We start from the raw sequence: 19,134 nt of genomic DNA, 5'->3' as shown, positions 1-19,134 counted from the left end.
TTGAGCTATGTAAGTAACATACGATGGGGACCAGATCGGTGAGGCGTACTCCATAATGCTACGAAAATACAAAATTTTATGGGAGACAATTTTTCTTAAACTTTTAAAATTTCTATATAGATATCCAAGCATTCTTTAAGCTTTTTGTGTTATATAATCATAGTGACAAATGTACAAAAACTATCCATCATTACTCCGAGATCACCGACGTGCTCAACTCTTGGAATAGTGGTACCATTAAGAGAATAGTTGTGATAGATAAAATTACGGTTTCGGTATATATCTATGGTCAATGTGACCAAAATTATGTAATTTTGCCAGGAAAATCGCCATAAATATCAGAATCTACAAGTATTGAGTTATTTATCACTTTGTCAGAATTGGCCAAGAAATTATTATCATTAGCTCTTCAGTTCAAGACTGGTTAGAATTAGATTTTACTTAGTCAGTACCCAAATGCAAATGAACCATCTTGTATAATTATTACTTTAAGTATCTGGGTGTGAGACGTGGAAGGTCACCAAGCCCGTCTCTCATCAACTTCAGGTTTTCGTTAACCGATAGCCTTAGAAATATCCTCGGTATTCACTGGCCCGACAAAATTTCCACCGATCATCTTTGGCAACGCTGTCATGAAGTCACAATCGACCAATAGATAAAACGCCGCAAATGGAGCTGGATAGGCCAAGATTCCAACCATATACCAAGGCAAGCCCTAGATTGGAACCCTCAAGGAAAACGCAAACGTGGCCGTCTGAAGCAAACTTGTCGGCGGACTGTCATTGACGAAGCGAAAGACATCGGAAAGACCTGGAGTGAAATTAAGAGAGATGCTCAGGGCCGATTGCGATAGAGATGCACTGTGGATGCCCTCTGCCCTAGCTAGGGCATACAGGAATTTTATGAATGACATTAAGTATCCGCACGTGTGCAATTATTTTAAATCACACAGCCGAAACTTTTCTCTCTAAGCTCATGACGAACATGATTCTTTTTCGTCTTATTTCCTAGAATATAGATACGTGTACGATAAGTGTGTCAAGATCTGACTGCATTTGGGTGATTTAATCATGCAAAAAATTAAAATTTACTAAGCAACGCTGTTCACACATATAGAAACTACGTTAAGATAACTACAAGAGGACCCACCATAGACATTGAGGCGGGTGGAGTGGTCAACGGCACCGCGAGAGTTGTGCGCCCGACACGTGTAGCGGCCGCCGTCCTCGGGTCGCACCGACGTCAGATTCAGGTAGCTCACCACATCGCCGTTCGTGCTCACGAACTGGCTGATCGCTCTGTAATTCCATCAGCAAAAAACGTATTATATTTTATTGATACTCTTATTTTGTACAAATCAATTAATAATATTATGGATTGTCCCCCGCTGTTGCAATGTATAAACATAAAAATATCTCAAAAACGCACATATCATTCAAACGAATTATTTCATGTAAATTCTTGTTCTAGTTGTTATGTAGAAAATAGTTTTGTTCGACGTGCGTGTAAATTTTACAATAATAATTTTCACCATGATTATAGTGTAAATATAGCTTCCTGTTCCTGTTTTCAAAATTTAAAGAACAAATTAAAATAATTTTATTTAAATTCTCATAGGATTTGTATGATCTCTCAAAGTATTTTTATATATGTTTGTATAATTATAATAGACCGTTCGCTATTAAACTTGTTCATTAAGAAAACTCTAGGTCTAGTATCTGTTATTTAATTTAGTAATTCATTCGTAAGACTGTCTGTTTCTGAATAAATAAATAAATAAATAAATTATATTCATTCATTGAATTATACTAAAATGTATTTATATAGATGTATATTAAATGAAAAACGACATTTCTTTGCGACACGTTCACGCAATAACTACTGAACGTGTGTGAAAAATGTGGATAAATTTTCATTATGTATACACCTAACTCAATAATTTCCAAAAATACGGCAAAAACAAAAGAATTTTTGCCGTTTTAATTATTTAGAAGCTAATCTTAACTTATTAGAATCGGAGTTAAGCGCAATTGATTGAAGTGAAACTTATTTATATGGATTAGAACCTATCCCAGCAAGTGTGCACCTAAACAATACTAACGATAATAATTGTTGAGATATTTAATCTCAATCTGTTCGCATTTCGGTTACTAATCATCTCTTAGCGCCCTATTAACATTGATGCAAAGACACATGAGTAAATAAAACTAGGTAACAATTTTGCCCGCTCTTATGAAACTTTTCCTCTGTACCTATTTACTCATGATGTAGAGAGGTCAACACAAACTAATTAATTTATGTGCATTTCTATCTCATTTATTCATTGATATCGATAGATGGTTTGAAATTCATCAATATTAAATAGATCTGTACTTTATTATCTGTACTATATATCTAATTATTAGTTCCTCAAAAGAACTATAAAGTATTACCGTAATTATCCATTCCTACTCTTTGATAAAACTATGCATTTTATTTCAAATAATCAAAAGGTGAATAACATTTTTTGCAGTAGGGTAAGTACTACAATATCTATAAATATAAAAATTAATTGCTGTTCGTTAGTTTCGCTAAAAGTCGAGAACCGGTGGACCGTTTTGGCTAATTTTGGTCTTGAATTACTTGTGAAAGTCCAGGGAAGGCTTAAAAAGTGAATAAATATGAAAGTGTTCGGAATTAAATAAAAACAACAATTTTGTTTTTCCATTGATGTGTCCCCCGTCGTCCGATATTTGTTTTGTATGGACATATTTGTATATACATTTTCTATGAGAGAATTTATTGACGCACGGTTTGACAGTTCTACTGTGAAACAATTTCATTACAACAATAGGGAGCATATTTTACGAAATAATTCATGATGTTATTATATATTATTCACAAATTAATAAAAAACATTATTTTGGAACGAAGTTCCTTGCGGCAGGCTTGGAGGGATAGGTATTTTGCTGCGCGACCGAACTGAAAAAAATGTGATAGTAAAACCGTAAGAAAAAATCCGTGGAAAAAAGTGCGTGGAAAAGTGCGTGAAATAAAACCGTTAAATGAGAAGTGCGCAGGCGCGACAGTCGCATACACAAGCGAGTAGTGTATATATTATCAATATTATTATATTAATATATGATAACGATTATAGCAATATTAGAACGATTTTTTTGCAATTTGTGTCGATTCTACATTAGCCGAAGGAACTTCGTTCCTACCTGGTGTCCCACGACACCACATCATTTTTTATTTATTATATACAGAACAACGTCTGTCGGGTCAACTAGTTGTATATAAAGATGTGTGGTTGGCAATACCTTTGCGGCGTGTTGTGTTCCTCTATAGGCTGCGAGTCCAGCAACCAGGTGAATCTGGGTGGAGGGGAGCCAGACGCCGAGCATCGTAGTGCCACCGCCGGGCCCGGATGCAGCGCCTGCTCGATGAAGGTGTAGTGCAACTCGGGCGCCGTGTCTGTTAATAAGTGTGAAGATCTTGAATGAAGCGAGACGAAAAGTACTACGAAGCAGCTACGGAGTATATAACGTAGCCGCTACAAAATATGTACCGTAGCAGTACTTCGTAGGTGTGCTGTAGAGTTTTTTTTTGAAAATAAGGGACGAGACGAGCAGGACGTTCAACTGATGGTAATTGATTCACCCTGCCCATTACAATGCAGTGCCACGCAGGATTGTTGAAGGCGGCATTAAAAGTGCGTTCGTCATCTAGACACATAAGACGCCCTTCAGACCGAAATACAGTAATGATTACACATTACTGCTTAACGGCGGAAATAGGTGCCATTGTGGTACCCATAATCTAGCCGGCATCCTGTGCAAAGGCCACCCACTGGATAATAAAGAGTGTGTATGAAGAAGCGAGGCTTACTTTTTTTATGGAAAAGGAGAACAAACGAGTGTATGGGTCACCTGGTGTTAAGTGATCACTACCGCCTAGATTATCTTGCAACACCAGAGGAATCACAGAAGCATCGCCGGCCTTTAAGGAATGTGAACGCGCTTTTTTGAAGGTACCCATGTCATATCATCCCGTAAACACCACCTAAAGAAGCTCATTCCGCAGTTTTGTTGTACGTGGAAAAATTCCTTGAAAGCCGCACTTTTGCCGCCACACATCCAGATAATGCAAACGTGGAATACGACGGCAGGAATCAAGTTAAGCAGCTCTTCGGAACACTCCCCGTGATTAATGCAATATAGGAAAAACAATAAAGCGATGTCTCTACGCAAGGTCAGCCGATCATAACCATTATTGTTCCACGATAACGCAAAATTTCAGACGGCTCAACGTACCGTTTTAACTCTACAGGACCTCTACATTGAGAAACCATTCAACATACTCTATTCTCGCCAGACATGGCCCCCACGATAAACATATTTTTCGGGATTTGGACAATCTTTTACACGTTGTTAAAGTTTCTTGGACTGGAGTTTACTGCTCAAGATTAATTGTCTTTGAACAGGTCAATTATATAATGTTTTCGAAAGTATCTATAGGCAAATTATATAATGTTTTCGAAAGTATCTATAGGCAAAGTACAATACAAAAAAATGTCAAAAATATTAGAATAACTCAACCATGGGTTGATAAAAAATTATATGACTTAATTAATAGGCGTGATAAATTGTTTAGATCATGGAAATCTTCACCGCATAATATAAATAAACGTTTAGAATATACAAAGTTTAGAAATAAAGTTAACAAACTAATAAATACAGCAAAAAATAACTATAGAAGGCAAGAAATAAAAATTTGTATGGGTGATTATAGAAGAGCATGGGTTACTGTTAATAGCTGGTTAGGTAGGATAAAGCCAAGTGTAGATTGTGTAATTAAGAAATACTTAGGACAAATAAATAATAATATGTATAGTATATGTAATAATTTCTCAAAAACATTCACTCAAGAAATAATTCAAATTAAGCACAACTGTTCAGTTAAATTCTTAGAAAGAAAAACTTACGTTAATCAATCTAACGTTTGCTTTAGATTCAAAAAAATACATCATACGGAGGTAAAAAAATTTATTATGAATCTAAGCAGCGACAAAGCTCCCGGCTATGATAGAATAAGGGTTCAAGACGTTAAGTTTATAGCAAACCGGTTGGCATCGATTTTAGCTCACTTTGTGAATTTGTGTGCTCGACAGGGTGTATATCCAAAAGAGCTAAAAAAAGCAATTATACGCCCGATACATAAAGGTGGTAGCCACATTGAATACACCAATTATAGGCCAATCGCAATACTATCGGTAATAAATAAAATAGTCGAAAAATTAGTAGTAGGACAAGTATCACGGTTCTTGGAGAAACATAATATATTGAGTAATGCACAGCACGGGTTCAGGAAAGGACGAAGCACTGTAACAGCCCTCACTGAGTTCTCAGATGAAATTAATTTAAATCTTAACAGCGGGAAACAAATTTTGGCACTCTTTATTGATTATAAGAAGGCCTTTGACACCCTGGAAAAAGACGTCTTATTAATGGCAATGAAAGAGTGTGGCATTGAGGGCCCGACTAATAACTGGTTCCGTAATTACCTGTCAGAACGAACGATACGCACATGTATTGACGGGACTGTGGGTGACGAGTGTCAGGTAACCTTAGGAGTACCGACTGGCTCGATATATGGACCAGTGGGATATTTAATGCTTGTTAATAGTGCAGTTAATGTGATTAAGACATGTCGAGTATTTATGTATGCAGATGATATGTGCTTGCTATACGCGTCTAACGACGTGGAAGAGGCGCGTGATAATATCCTAATACATTTTGAAAGCCTAACTAAATGGGCACACGATAATGGCATTATTATTAATATGGACAAAACAAAATGCATGCATATTTACTCGCCATATAACAGACGCGCTAAGACAGTCCAATACAAGGATATAGGTATAGTGGGGCATAGCTACGACTGCCTACACAGAGATAAATATGCGTGCGCGTGTAGCTATATTCAATATGTAGAAAATTATAAGTATTTGGGATTGCACATCGATTGTAACTTCAATTTCAAAACACATGTGACAGCGGTATGCAATAAACTACGATCAGTTCTAGGGCAGTTCTATCATCTCGAGCCCGTGCTGAACAAACATACAAAACTGGTAGTATATTATGCACTAGCTGATTCAGTCTTAAGCTATGGTCTAAATATTTACGGTAAAACGTTTAAGACTTACTTAAACGAGATTGAAAAAATTCAAATTAGACTATTAAAACTAATAATTGGAAGCAAGGAAAAGGAAAAATACGGAAAAAATTATGACAATATATTTAAAGACTTAAAAATACTGCCAGTAACTAACAAAGTAAACTATTTAATAACAAAAGAAAATTATTACTCAAATAGATTTAAAAACCCTGTTAATCTGAGGGAAAATTTGAGAAAGAATATCAGGAATATTTATATAATACCAAAAATATGTAACTACTATGGGGAAAGATTAAGGGAATACGTTGTGCCAAAATTTTTTAATAGTATAGAATGGTTAAGAGAGGATAAAAAAGACTGTAGAGTAGTACTTAAGAAAAAATTAAAAGAGCACTTTCTTAAAGTCTCCACATAAGCCTTAATATTTAAAGTAGTATAGTTTAGTTATATGTATACAGGTAAGATTTTAAAATGTTTTAGGAATATTATGAATTGATAACTAAGTAATGATATGTGTGTAATGTTATATGTGTATTAGTAATAGTGTATAATATAACGAACAAATTAGGTATAATTTATTATAGATGCACAATAGTATAATATTGTCTAAGAGCGTAAACTCGCCAACAAACTGTTGCAACAGTTTGGCGAGATGTAAAATTTAAGTACCAACTGTGCATATATTTATGATTAAATAAATTTATAAAAAAAAAAAAAAAGGTACTAAACAAAATCAAGTCCAATGGAGTCGGTTACAAACATACATACAGCAGAAGCTAATAAAAGCGTATTAATTAAAAAAATAATAATAATAGGTTAGGTTAAAATTCTCTATTTTGTGTGAAATGTGCTATATATACTCTCCATATTAAATTAAACATTTATTGATAATTCAATATTAAATAATACATGTCATATTAATGTATGAATTGTAACATACTTAGTACCCACGTGCTTGTCAGATTTTCCGGCACTATTATTTATACCACTTTCTTCCAAAATTTATAGAATTTTCACTTAACTTTATGAAAGTATAATAATAAATCAATTTCAATAATATAAAGCTTCAAAATATAAGAAAGTGAAAGGTGCGCGAGAAATGATGCGCACCAAAAACGTTACTATGGCATTTTGATGAGCAGATTTTACTGTCCATATTTTTCTCATACCGGGCGCCTTATATGAAAATCAATTCTAAAGGAGTAAACTCCAAAAAAAAACGTGATTTCTAATTTGTATGGTATGTGTGCTGTTTCAAGTTTAGGCTTTAAACGTTAATAAAATTAATGACTATCTATTAGAAATTATTAATAGATTGAAATTTTATTTATTTGCACAGATAATTTAACTAATTTAATAACAGTTTCATCATCATTTCAGCCGGATGACGTCCACTGCTGGACAAAGGCCTCCCACAAAGATCGCCATGATGATAGGTCCTGCGCTGCCCTCATCCAACCTACTCCGGCGATCTTGACAAGATCGTCGGTCCATCTTGTGGGGGGCCTACCAACACTACGCCTTCGGTACGTGGTCGCCATTCGAGGACTTTACTGCTCCAACGGCCATCTGTCCGCCGAGCTATGTACCCTGCCCACTGTCACTTCAGTTTAGCAATCATTTGGGCTACGTCAATGACTTTGGATCTCCTACGGATCTCCTCATTTCTGATTCGATCTCGCAAGGAAACTCCGAGCAAAGCCCTCTCCATTGCCCGCTGAGCAACAGTGAGCTTCCTCATAAGGCCCATAGTTAGCGACCACGTGTGTGTTCCGTATGTCATGATATAATAAAAGTTTCAATTTTAATTTAAGTTATGTAGTTAAATTATAGGTAGGCACAACATTACTGTACTAAATACATGTGATATTTTAAAATCTAAAATCTACAAAATTTTTGGAGATCAATATAAATTTATTTTTCTAAAATTAAGAATATTTTGAAACGAAGATATCAATGTTTTCATCTATATTGAAAATACTGTTATATAATTGTAACATTAGCTGTAGAGGAGTTTTGGAGAGCTTAAGCCATTACTCTGATGCAATTGAGGAAAGTGATAATTATATTACAAGTTAGTATTAAAAAAATATTTGCATCTATTGCGAAAAGTTTTAATTACTCTGTTTTAAAATTTTATCATTTAATATTCTCGCTCTTATAAACAATTCCAACAAAAGAAATCACGGCAGTGGTTATTTTACATTTTTAATTTCTTTGAAAATTTAACCTAAAATATTGCAATGTGTTTTTCTTGAACGGATTGTATCCGCGGTGTGACACTCAACAGTTTTGTCTCCCCAAGATTGCTTAGCAGCTATGTAAATCGTCTCTATGTGTGCGTGCGTCGATTCGTGTGCTCTAGTATGAGGTTAATGTACTGTTCTATTACTTTATTGCTAGTGGTTCGCGTCAGGCCTTCAAAAAACTAATTACGTGTGAAGGTTTAATACAAGGATACATGCATTCGCAGTTTCTGCTTGAGTGACATCTAACAAAATACGTTGCCTTCCTTCCGTCGTTTACGTAAATTTTATCTCACAATCCAAATGTTTTAAGTTTTCTTAAGTGTTAATTCCGCAGTCTCGTGCCAGATTTTGGCTAGTCAACATGTCCTGAAGATGCATCGTGCAGAGGCGAAACACGTGTCGAATTGTTTAACGAGAAATATTGGCGGAACTAACTTTTATGAATACTTCAAACATTTGGATAGCTATGGATTTCCGCAAAGTAACGCCAACTTCAATAAATTTTCTTTAGCTCACAAGTCAATTATATCCACTATTTTACGCCGCCGCACGGTATCGTTGTCACTTTGCAGACTGTTACCATGTCTCTAAGGAAATTATATAAAATAACTAGCTGACCCAGCAAACGTTGTATTGCCGATATTAAAATCGCGATACAAAAGTAACTGTTGATCGTAGTTGGGTGAAAATTTGAAGTTGTATGTATTTTTAATGCTGACTCATAATCAAACAAATTAAAAATAAATAAATAAAAATAAATTCCTGTGGACCACCCTTAACATTTAGAGGGATGAAAAATAGATGTTGTCCGATTCTCAGACCTACCTCAAAATGTCATGAGAATCGGTCAAGCCGTTTCGGAGGAGTTCAATGTTTAACACGATGACACGAGAATTTTATATATTAGATACATAGATGTGTGTTGTACTAAGTTGGTGATACTCACACTACCTAATTCTGTCCATATTTCTACAACATAACAGTTATAAGTATCTGTCGAAATTTGTGCTTCCAGTTAAAAGCCATTTATTTTCTCAAACTTGATTCCTTTAGAATTCTTTTTGATATCATTTCTAATATACTAGACACTACTACTGTTTCGGAAACAAATGGCGCTCAGAGGAGAAAAAGCGGCGAAATAAACGTTCATCGACAAGCAAATATAGTTTTAGGTTGGAGCTAATGGGGTGCTCCGAACCATAGATAAGAGAATATGCATTATTCTCTCAGGAATCTCGCCAGTAATGAAGGTGTGCATTCTCGCTCTATTGTTGACACACAGTTACTTCGAATTTAATTTTGCTTTGCCCTTCTGCATGATATATGATGTAAAGAATAAGATCTGACAAAAGTCTGAAACAATAACGAAAAAGCGAGTATTGCTGTCATTTCTGGTATGGTATACCCCAATATAAGCTCGATCCATTTGACCGCGTGCAACGCAGAGCAGCTCGAATTGTCGGGGACCCAGTGCTCTGTGAACAGCTGGATTACTTGGCGTTGTGTAGAGTCATCGCTTCATTGTGTGTTTTCTACCGCATTTATCACAGGGCGTGTTCTGAGCTGTTTCACCTGATTCCTGCCGCCGAATTCCACCTTCGCATAACACGCCGCAAAATAGGATATCATCCCCATCTGGATGTGTGAGGCGGTCCTCTACAGTGCGATTTTCAAAGAGATTTCTTCCACGTACTACAAAACTGTTAAATGAGCTTCCTTGTGCGGTGTTTCCGGGACCATACGATATATTCAAAAGAAAGCGTGGACACCTTCCTTAGAAGCCGGAAAAGCTCCTGTGATTCTGGTATTGGAAGAGAATAGCGGCGGGGATCAATTAACACCAGGTATCCTTACCCATCCGCTCGTTTGTCCTCCTTTACCTTAAAAAAATCGTGAAATTTGAGCTCTCTGAGTAAAGCACTAATATTGTTATCGAAACAATAACACGTGCCACATAATATATCGCGCGCTGGCGACAGCCAACACTCATAAATCTCGCTGTCACAACAGAATCCAATCAGCGAGCGAGATTGAACATAAACAAAGAAATAGACCGATCATTAATCATTGACCACTCGAGCTGAGCTCAAATTTATAATTGAAATATACTTAAATGATTTATAACAAGTTTATCCATTGAAACGGGTTGCCAAATCAACGAGACTTTAGTTGTTTTAAATGAAATAAAATGTCTTTACATCTTACATCTGAAGTCCACAATATAAATTCGAGAAGCAAGAATAGATTATGTTTTATATGGTAGCAACACAGCTTCTATGTCCAATAGTGTTCTTGAAATAGCACCGAGAATATTTAACAAGCTATTAAACAATATCACAGATACATCATGTTTTAAAAAGAAACTATTTAATCTCCTACTGACAAAATCATACTATTCTATAAAAGACTTCATTTATGACGCTTCACTCAATTAACATTTTAAAATATCATTTTACTTAATTTAATTACTTTTTACCAATTTTAATTATTTACATATCAATTTACTATCATTGTGTTTATATATTTTTTTGACTTGTTATTAATTACTATTTGTACGCCACAGCATACTCATTTAATTTTTATAACTATATTTACAATACTACGACTACATAAAATTAAAACTATCATTACGTGGAAGCGTACCAAGAATACTGTCAGCATTACCGCGTTGGATAGCAAGGCTGATCCGTTCACCGAAATAGCTGCCAGCGCTTGGGTTTCCAGTAGCCTTATTAAGGCGCGAAGATAGTATTTTGAACATTCTCCGCGCCTCTAGGCCCCACGGGCCAAGTGTCTCGACACCAAACGGCACAAAGATGTATGACTCACTGAGATCAACATATTTACGACCCTTTTTTATTGTGATTTCTAACATCTTCTGTATACCCATGACAACAAATAAATGATCTTATCTTATCTTATCTTAAATGTGTGAATACTAAACAGTAATATTTATGATTTAGTGCGCTATATCATGTCTCTGTTCTAATAACAAAGCACATTGAAATATCTAGTACTGGTCAAACCGAGACATGAATAATGGTGAATAATATTTAGCATTAGCAGAGCTGAGAGCCGGCAGCGCATAGAGAGTGGCGATGACGTAAGAGTTATGACGTTGTACATTACCAGGCGATGTTCGTGAGCTCTTTACTACGAGCTTGATCTACGATCCGACAATAGCCGGGACGAGACTAGGGTTTCAAAATAATATAAAGATTTTACATTAATATTTTATTTATGAAAAACATTAATAAAATTTGAAAAACAAAATTTTATGAACGATGCGGGATTCGAACAAACGACCTCCGGCGTTCCGTGCCGGTGCTCTAACCAACTGAGCTAACCGTTCAAATTTTATTTGTGTATTAATCCTAGAAGTGAGGGTTATCACTTTAAAAACATAACATATTGTTTATCAAAAACATATTATTATTTCACAAAACTAGTATATTATGGCAAATTTCTTTGTTCATTCCGAAGTGTTTATATAACAATGTTATAGCAATTAATTTATGCCATTCCGTAGCCAAATGGCAAAGAACGGAACTCTTATAGATTCGTCTATAAAAAACTATAAGAACTATACTGTCGAAGCCTGGTAAGTAGATGTATTCTGTCAACTGTAATATTATTTTCACACAAAAAATAGAAAAAATAATAGTTTAAAAACTAAAAAACACGCTTAATATTAAATTCAACTAAAAAATAGAAAATAAATTGAAATAGATTTAAATTGAAAATAGTGTCAAAAAATATTTTATTGTAGAAAAAGCGTGGGGTGTAGAAGAATTATTATTATAATAATATCTTAAAAAGCACCCCACGCTTTTTTACAATAAAATATATTTTTTTTTTACACTATTTTCAATTTAACTTTATTTTCTATTTTTTAGTTGAATGTTATATAAAGCGTGTTTTTTTGTTTTTTTAAACTATTATTTATTTTTAATTTTTTAGTTAAATTTTCTATATAAGCGTATATTTAAAACTATAAAGTACTTTAACATCAATTCGTGCCTTATCGACTATAGATATAAATTATATAACTAAATAAAAATCTTAGTTTGCAAATTGATTAAAGGAATAATCTTATCAAATTAGTGTATTGTCATCAGTCCTCAATAAATCTAAAAGTTTGAATGAAATCTGGCCGTTTAAAGTGGGTCTAAATCGCCACTAAAGAAGTCAGTTACAAACTGACATACAAACATACAAGTGAAGTTCATATAAAGCGTATAAAAAAACAATAAATTTTGGGTATTTTCCCCATACTTAGAACTGAAACTCTAATTTTTTTTCATCAACCCCAGTGTGTTAGAAAATAAAATATTCTATACCTGAATATGACGCCGTTTATCAATATTTGTCATAAAAAGGCATAAAAAGGCATTTATTTTCTCAAAATTGATTCCTTTAGAATTCTTATTGATGTCATTTCTAATAACTACTAGATACTACTACCGCTTCGGAAACAAATGGCGCTCTGAGAGAGAAGAAGCGGCGCAAGAAACTCTCCCAGAATTCTTTTTTTGCGCTCTTTTCAATAAAAATATACAATATTGTACAATCATTTCTATCGCTATAAAATAATCACAATCTAGTCCCAGGCTGTCCGATCATTTAGATATTCAGCAGTGGAGTAATAGGATTTACGACTGAGCTGACATTACGACTGATTTTTTTATAAAACAGTTAAATTTATTTATAGATAATGCCTGAACAGTGGCTGAGACTTTATTATAGAAGTGTATACTTTTACCCTTAAAGCTAGTATGTATCCTACTATGAAGCCTACTAGAATGAGTTACAAGCAATCCCTTATTTCCAGTGTTATAATATTATAATTATTTGCCTTTTCCATTTAAACAATTTAATATTATTTTCCTTTCTATATAACTTTTATATTATGTTACTTGCTGCTACGGAACCCTTCGTTGGCGAGTACAATTCGCACTTGGCCGCTTTTTTCATAATTGAAAAACGACAAATTTAAATAAAAAAAAGTTAGCAATAAGCCCAATTTTAAAAGTTGAATAATACGCGCTTCAGTTCAACTGAAACGAATATAATATTGAGATTTGTAAATATTTCATTAATAGAACATTATGTATGAAGAACATTAATAAATTTATAACTTATGGTACCTTCAATTCCTAATTTGGGCGTGTTTATGGACGAAATATTAATGAATATTGGGTCTCGAAAACTCGTGCGATTGCCAATTCCGCAGCCATCTGGAGAGCAAAGCCAAATTGGCTTCGAAGAAACTGTACAAAGCGCAGGTCCGGCCACATATGGAGTATTGCTGTCATCTCTGGTCTGGCACACCCCAGTATCAGCTCGATCCATTTGACCGCGTGCAACGCAGAGCAGCTTGAATTGTCGGGGACCCGGTGCTCTGTGAACCGCTGGATCACTGCGTGTTGCGTAGAGACATCGCTTCATTGTGTGTCCTCCACCGCATTTATCACGGGGAGAGTTCCGAAAAGCTGTTTCACTAGTTTCCTGCCGCCGAATTCCACCTTCGCACGACACGCCACAAGTTAGGATATCATCCCCACCATCTGGATCTGTGACGGTCCTCCACAGTGCTGTTTTCAAGGAGCTTTCTTCCACGTACTACAAAGCTGTGGAATGAACTTCCTTGTGCAGTATTTCCGGGACGATACGACATGGGTATGCCATGAGAATTATATGATCATAAATATAAGATCTTATGAAAAATGTATGTGGTACTTAGATCAATAATATGTCTAGATAGAGTCTCTTTTTGTTACATAACCGATAAAAACAGGCCAGAATTATTAGTTTAGTGTGCGTGACAAGCTGCGTCTTACACTTTCGATTTGTATGCAAAAATAAAATAGAGGCCAGTTCTTAACTCATTTTTTTAGACGTTTTCACAGCTGTCATGTCTATCTAGACGTATAAATCATCTAATGTGGTATATTTGATAATTGTGCATATTCGGCACACTATCATGGGTAGCATTAAGATGGCCTCTGGCGTGACGTCTCAAACTTTGTAAGCCGCATTTCATGGAGATAAACTTTACCTAACCTTTGACATAACAAACAATAGAGTCGTGTTAAATAGATATAATTAATATAAAAAAATAAAATGTTGGTGCTGTAATTATGTTCAATTTAAAAGATCCGTAATGTTTTTCTAACAACCACTTCTTACTAAAGCATAACCTTCCCGAAGTTATGGAAAACTGTATATATAAATTGATTTTACATGAATGAAATCGGTATTTAATGTTTAAAAAATTCTTAACACTTTGAGGTACGAATATTTATAGATCAAGTATAGAGTGTAGCCCCAAGAATTATGTAACATAATAAATTCTCGTGTCGCGGTGTTTGTAACCAAACTCCTACAAAACAGCCCATGCCGAGTGGTTAGTGATCCTACCTACTAAGCTAGAGGTCCCGGGTTCGAATCCCGGTAGGTGTAAGCATTTATATGATGAATATGGATGTTTGATTCCGAGTCATGGATGTTTAAATGAATTTATGTATGTTTATATGAATTTATGTATATTTAAGTAAGTATATTGTATTAAATATATCGTTGTCTTGTAACTCATAACACAGGCTATATATGCTTAACTTGGGGCAAGACAATTTGTGTAAAAAGTGTGTCAATATTATTATTATTATTACTTAAGGGTCGGGAGATGGCAATCAAATACAATACTTAATTGTAGTACGATATATATGTTGGGTGTAAGTAATTCCAATACCATATTATAAAACTTTGGCTCTATGATATTTTACGAATTCAAATGAAAAAAATATATAAAAATTGAGAAATAACCATCTCTAACGCAAGTTTTAAACATTTGTTTAAATAAACAAAAAAAATAAGAGGTAACTGCATGTGCGGTACCTGCTGAGGCTAATACGCTGTCTAAGCCCTTTGATATATAACTAAATAATATCTATCTATGTCTATCTAATAAGGATAAAATACTACATCCATTTTAATTTTTTCTATTTACAGAACAGTGTCTATCGAGTCAGCTAGTCTATATATATAAAAATGAATTGCTGTTCGTTAGTCTCGCTAAAACTCGAGGACGGCTGGACCGATTTGGCAAATTTAGGTCTTGAATTATTTGTGGAAGTCCAGGGAAGGTTTAAAAGATGAAAAAATATGAAAAAGCTCAGAATTAAAAAAAAAACAACAATTTATTTTTTCCTTTGATTTATGAATATGAATTATTAGACACATTTTCTTTTATTGACAAATTCACAACAAACATTATTTTGTTTATTATTTACAGGACAACGTCTGTCGGGTCAGCTAGTCTTTAATAAATATTGACACACATACGGGAGAACCCCGTGAAGGTTTGTTTGGGTTCCCGTACCATGTTATATGAAACACGACGTGCTCGACAATGCGCGCTGTACATTGCTGTTCTCTATATCATCTATTATACCATTATCCTGTTACAACGCCGGCTTCGAGCTTCAATTATTTATTTTGCTCTTTGTGTCTATTGCAGCCGGCTTACCACCGTCCCTTACATTGCGATCAATCCTGCTATTAACTCCCATTTCTGATACTGAGATAGTGAATGCCATACTTTTCACAGTACTATTATAAATACTTACTAATTTTGGTATGATTTTATTATGTCTATATCATGGTTGCTTCGTTATTCAAAAGCTACTGAATGTAACTGAATATATAGTTGTTGTCAAGTTTGTATTTTATTGTTTTTATATTTTCATATTATTTACATTTTCTAATGATGACGTAATAAATTATTATTTTGTAATTATTTGATGTGAAAAAGGGTATTTTCAAATACCTACTTGCAGTAAACTGTTTTCATTTGATTTGATTTGTAGGCTTACAAAAATTATTTTGTATTATAATTACGTTGTACAGTAAAGTCAATATTGTTTTAATTTCGGTTAGGGATGTGAGACTTACGAATGTCAAAGGGTTTTTCTGTTTACTATTTACGATTACCTATAGCAAAAGTAGTCAAGCCATTTCAAATACTGTAATATATAAAATTCTTAGGTCGCGGTATTTGTTACTAGACTCCTCCGCAACGGCTTGACCGATTTTTATGAAATATTATATATGTATATTTAGTAGGTCTGAGAATCGGCCAACAGCTATTTTTCATACTTCTCAACGATAGAGATGACCTCACCCCTAAATCCTTTTTTAATTTTTTTGACAATTCTTTTTATCTTAAGTTTAATATGATTCTTCTTTCTTCTACGATCAACTCCTGTTTTTTAATCACCATTTTTATATTATTCTATTCCATCCACAGATCCGCAATAGAGTTACAAGATGGCAATCGAATACAATAATTGTAGTGCGTTAAATTTTATGTACGATATGGTTGGTATGTCTGAGAAACAGTCATCATCTATTTTTATACCCCAAATATATTAATTATTGATTTTTTTTATTACTTTTTTACTTTCTACGTTTGCCGGGTCAGCTAATAAAGTAAAACGTCTTTAAGCCCTGAACTTTATTCAAGTGATTTATAAATGCTTATAATAAATATTTGAATATAGCTTATTTGACGTTGACTAACTATTATCTATACTATAATATTATAAAGCTGCAGTGTTTGTTTGTTTGTTTGTTCGTTTGAACGCGCTAATCTCTGGTACTACTGGTCCGATTTGAATGATTCTTTCAGTGTTGGGTAGTCCATTTATCGAGGAAGGCTATATATATGTTTTATTTTTTATCAAAATTAGGGATCCGTAATAGAATTGCTATTTTGTAACACAAGGTGTAAAATCGAAAACCTATTTTTGCGTGCGCTGCAAAAACTATTGACAATAGAACAAAATGATGTACAGGCTATAATATAGGCAATATTTTATTACTTATAAAACTATCGCGTGAATTATACTTTATATGGCAAAACAACGTTTGCCGGGTCAGCTCGTTTACAATAATATTGAAATAGTGGCAACGATATTTGAGAAGACATGAGTATCCGATATTACTATGTCGATGTATGTAACAAAATCCGTAGTTTACGTCATGGGATTTACTATAACTGGAGGCTCCATTACGTTTTCAATTTCTCGAGGACGTAATGATTGAAAAAGGATACAAATCCCGAACGAAAATTGACATAAACCTTGCTGGAAATCCGTCCATTGTTTCTTGTGACTTGAAATAAGAACATCACAGTTTTTCTAAATTTTTCTTATCACACTATGTGTTATTAATTAATGCGAAGAAACGTTATTCCAAAATAAAAGACATAATCTTTATCTTACATTTGTCACTACAGAGTTACATGACAGGGCGAAGTAATTTTAAACTTGGAGTAATTTTACACTGCGATTATTAATAAGACAGTTTGAGTTGTTTGGATTACTTCATCATACTAAATGCCTATTTGACATAATTTCAGCGGTGAAAATATGCCTTTTTAATATATGTGGTGGCTGGATGATCCTCTCACCGGAAAATCTGATTTATATTTTTTATACCTTCTATTATCTTTATTTTATTTTAAAAAATAGCAAATAAATTGCTCGCGGTACGTTTGGATTGATGAATCTACTATATTGTACTTTAAATATGTACTCAATAACTATAACTATGTTTTTACTTATTAATTTACATTTTTTTGACTTACTCGTGTAAGGCATTTAATTGCATCACTTTGCATATATTACTATTGAAATGATTCTGTTTTGAAAAGAGCAACCTTAGACTTTCTTGCTCGTTTTTCGCAATGGAAATCTGCCTTTCGGACGAGCTGTATGGAAAACGACATATTTCAAGTGTAATGCAATTTACCTACGAAATAAAATATTTTTGATTGATTGATTGATTGAATTAATTAATTTCACTACGGCAACTAGATAGATATTCTGCAAGTCACTTCGTAAATCTTCTTCATCATTTCAGCCGGAAGACGTCCACTGCTGGACAAAGGCCTCCCCCAAATATCGCCATGACGATCGGTCCTGCGCTGCCCTCATCCATCCTACTCTAGCGATCATGACCAGATCGTCGGTCCATCTTATGGGGGGCCTGCCAACACTACGCCTTCCGGTACGTGGTCGCCATTCGAGGACCTTACTGCCTCAACGGCCATCTGTCCGCCGAGCTATATGCCCTGCCCACTGCCACTTCAATTTGGCAATCATTTGGGCTATGTCGGTGACTTTGGTTCTCCTACGGATCTCCTCATTTCTGATTCGATCTCGCAGGGATACTCCGAGAATAGCCCTCTCTATTGCGCGCTGAACAACACTGAGCTTCCACATAAGGCCCATTGTTAGCGACCACGTCTGTGTTTCGTATGTTATCACTGGCAACACACATTGGTTAAAAACCTTCGTCTTCGTCTACTGTGGTATTTTGGACGAGAAGATTTTACGGAGCTTCCCGAACGCTGCCCATCCAAGTTGGATTCGACGAGTGACCTCTTTCCCGAAATTGGACCTGCCCAACTGGATTATTTGTTCAAGGTAGACGTACCCGTCAATAATTTCGAGAGTACAGTTCCCAACTGTTACGGGAGTAGGTGCAACATGGGCATTAGACATGATATTCGTCTTGTCCATGTTCATTTTGAGACCTACTCCTTGGGTAGCTGTATTGAGGCCATCGAGCATATTATGGCTTAAGTCTTCCATGGTCTCTGCCATGATTACGATATCGTTCTTCGAATCGAAGGTGAGTGATGTATTCGTCGTTGATA

The 19,134-nt window shown here is 34.8% G+C and overlaps 1 protein-coding gene across 1 annotated transcript in view; it reads right to left on the bottom strand.

Moving 5' to 3' along the window:
• Positions 1-19,134, bottom strand: part of LOC126968636 (cell adhesion molecule Dscam2) — a 203,287-nt gene that overhangs the window by 19,215 nt on the left and 164,938 nt on the right. Inside the window, exons 10-11 of the mRNA XM_050813654.1 lie at positions 3,303-3,456; positions 1,150-1,298 (exon numbers count right to left, since the gene is read on the bottom strand). Of these exons, the coding sequence (XP_050669611.1) occupies positions 1,150-1,298; positions 3,303-3,456 (303 nt within the window). The remainder of the gene's footprint in view (positions 1-1,149; positions 1,299-3,302; positions 3,457-19,134) is intronic.

This window comes from Leptidea sinapis, chromosome 16, assembly GCF_905404315.1.
Source record: "Leptidea sinapis chromosome 16, ilLepSina1.1, whole genome shotgun sequence".
Classification (NCBI taxonomy): Eukaryota; Metazoa; Arthropoda; class Insecta; order Lepidoptera; family Pieridae; genus Leptidea; species Leptidea sinapis.
This window is presented reverse-complemented; position numbering and strand designations above follow the sequence as displayed.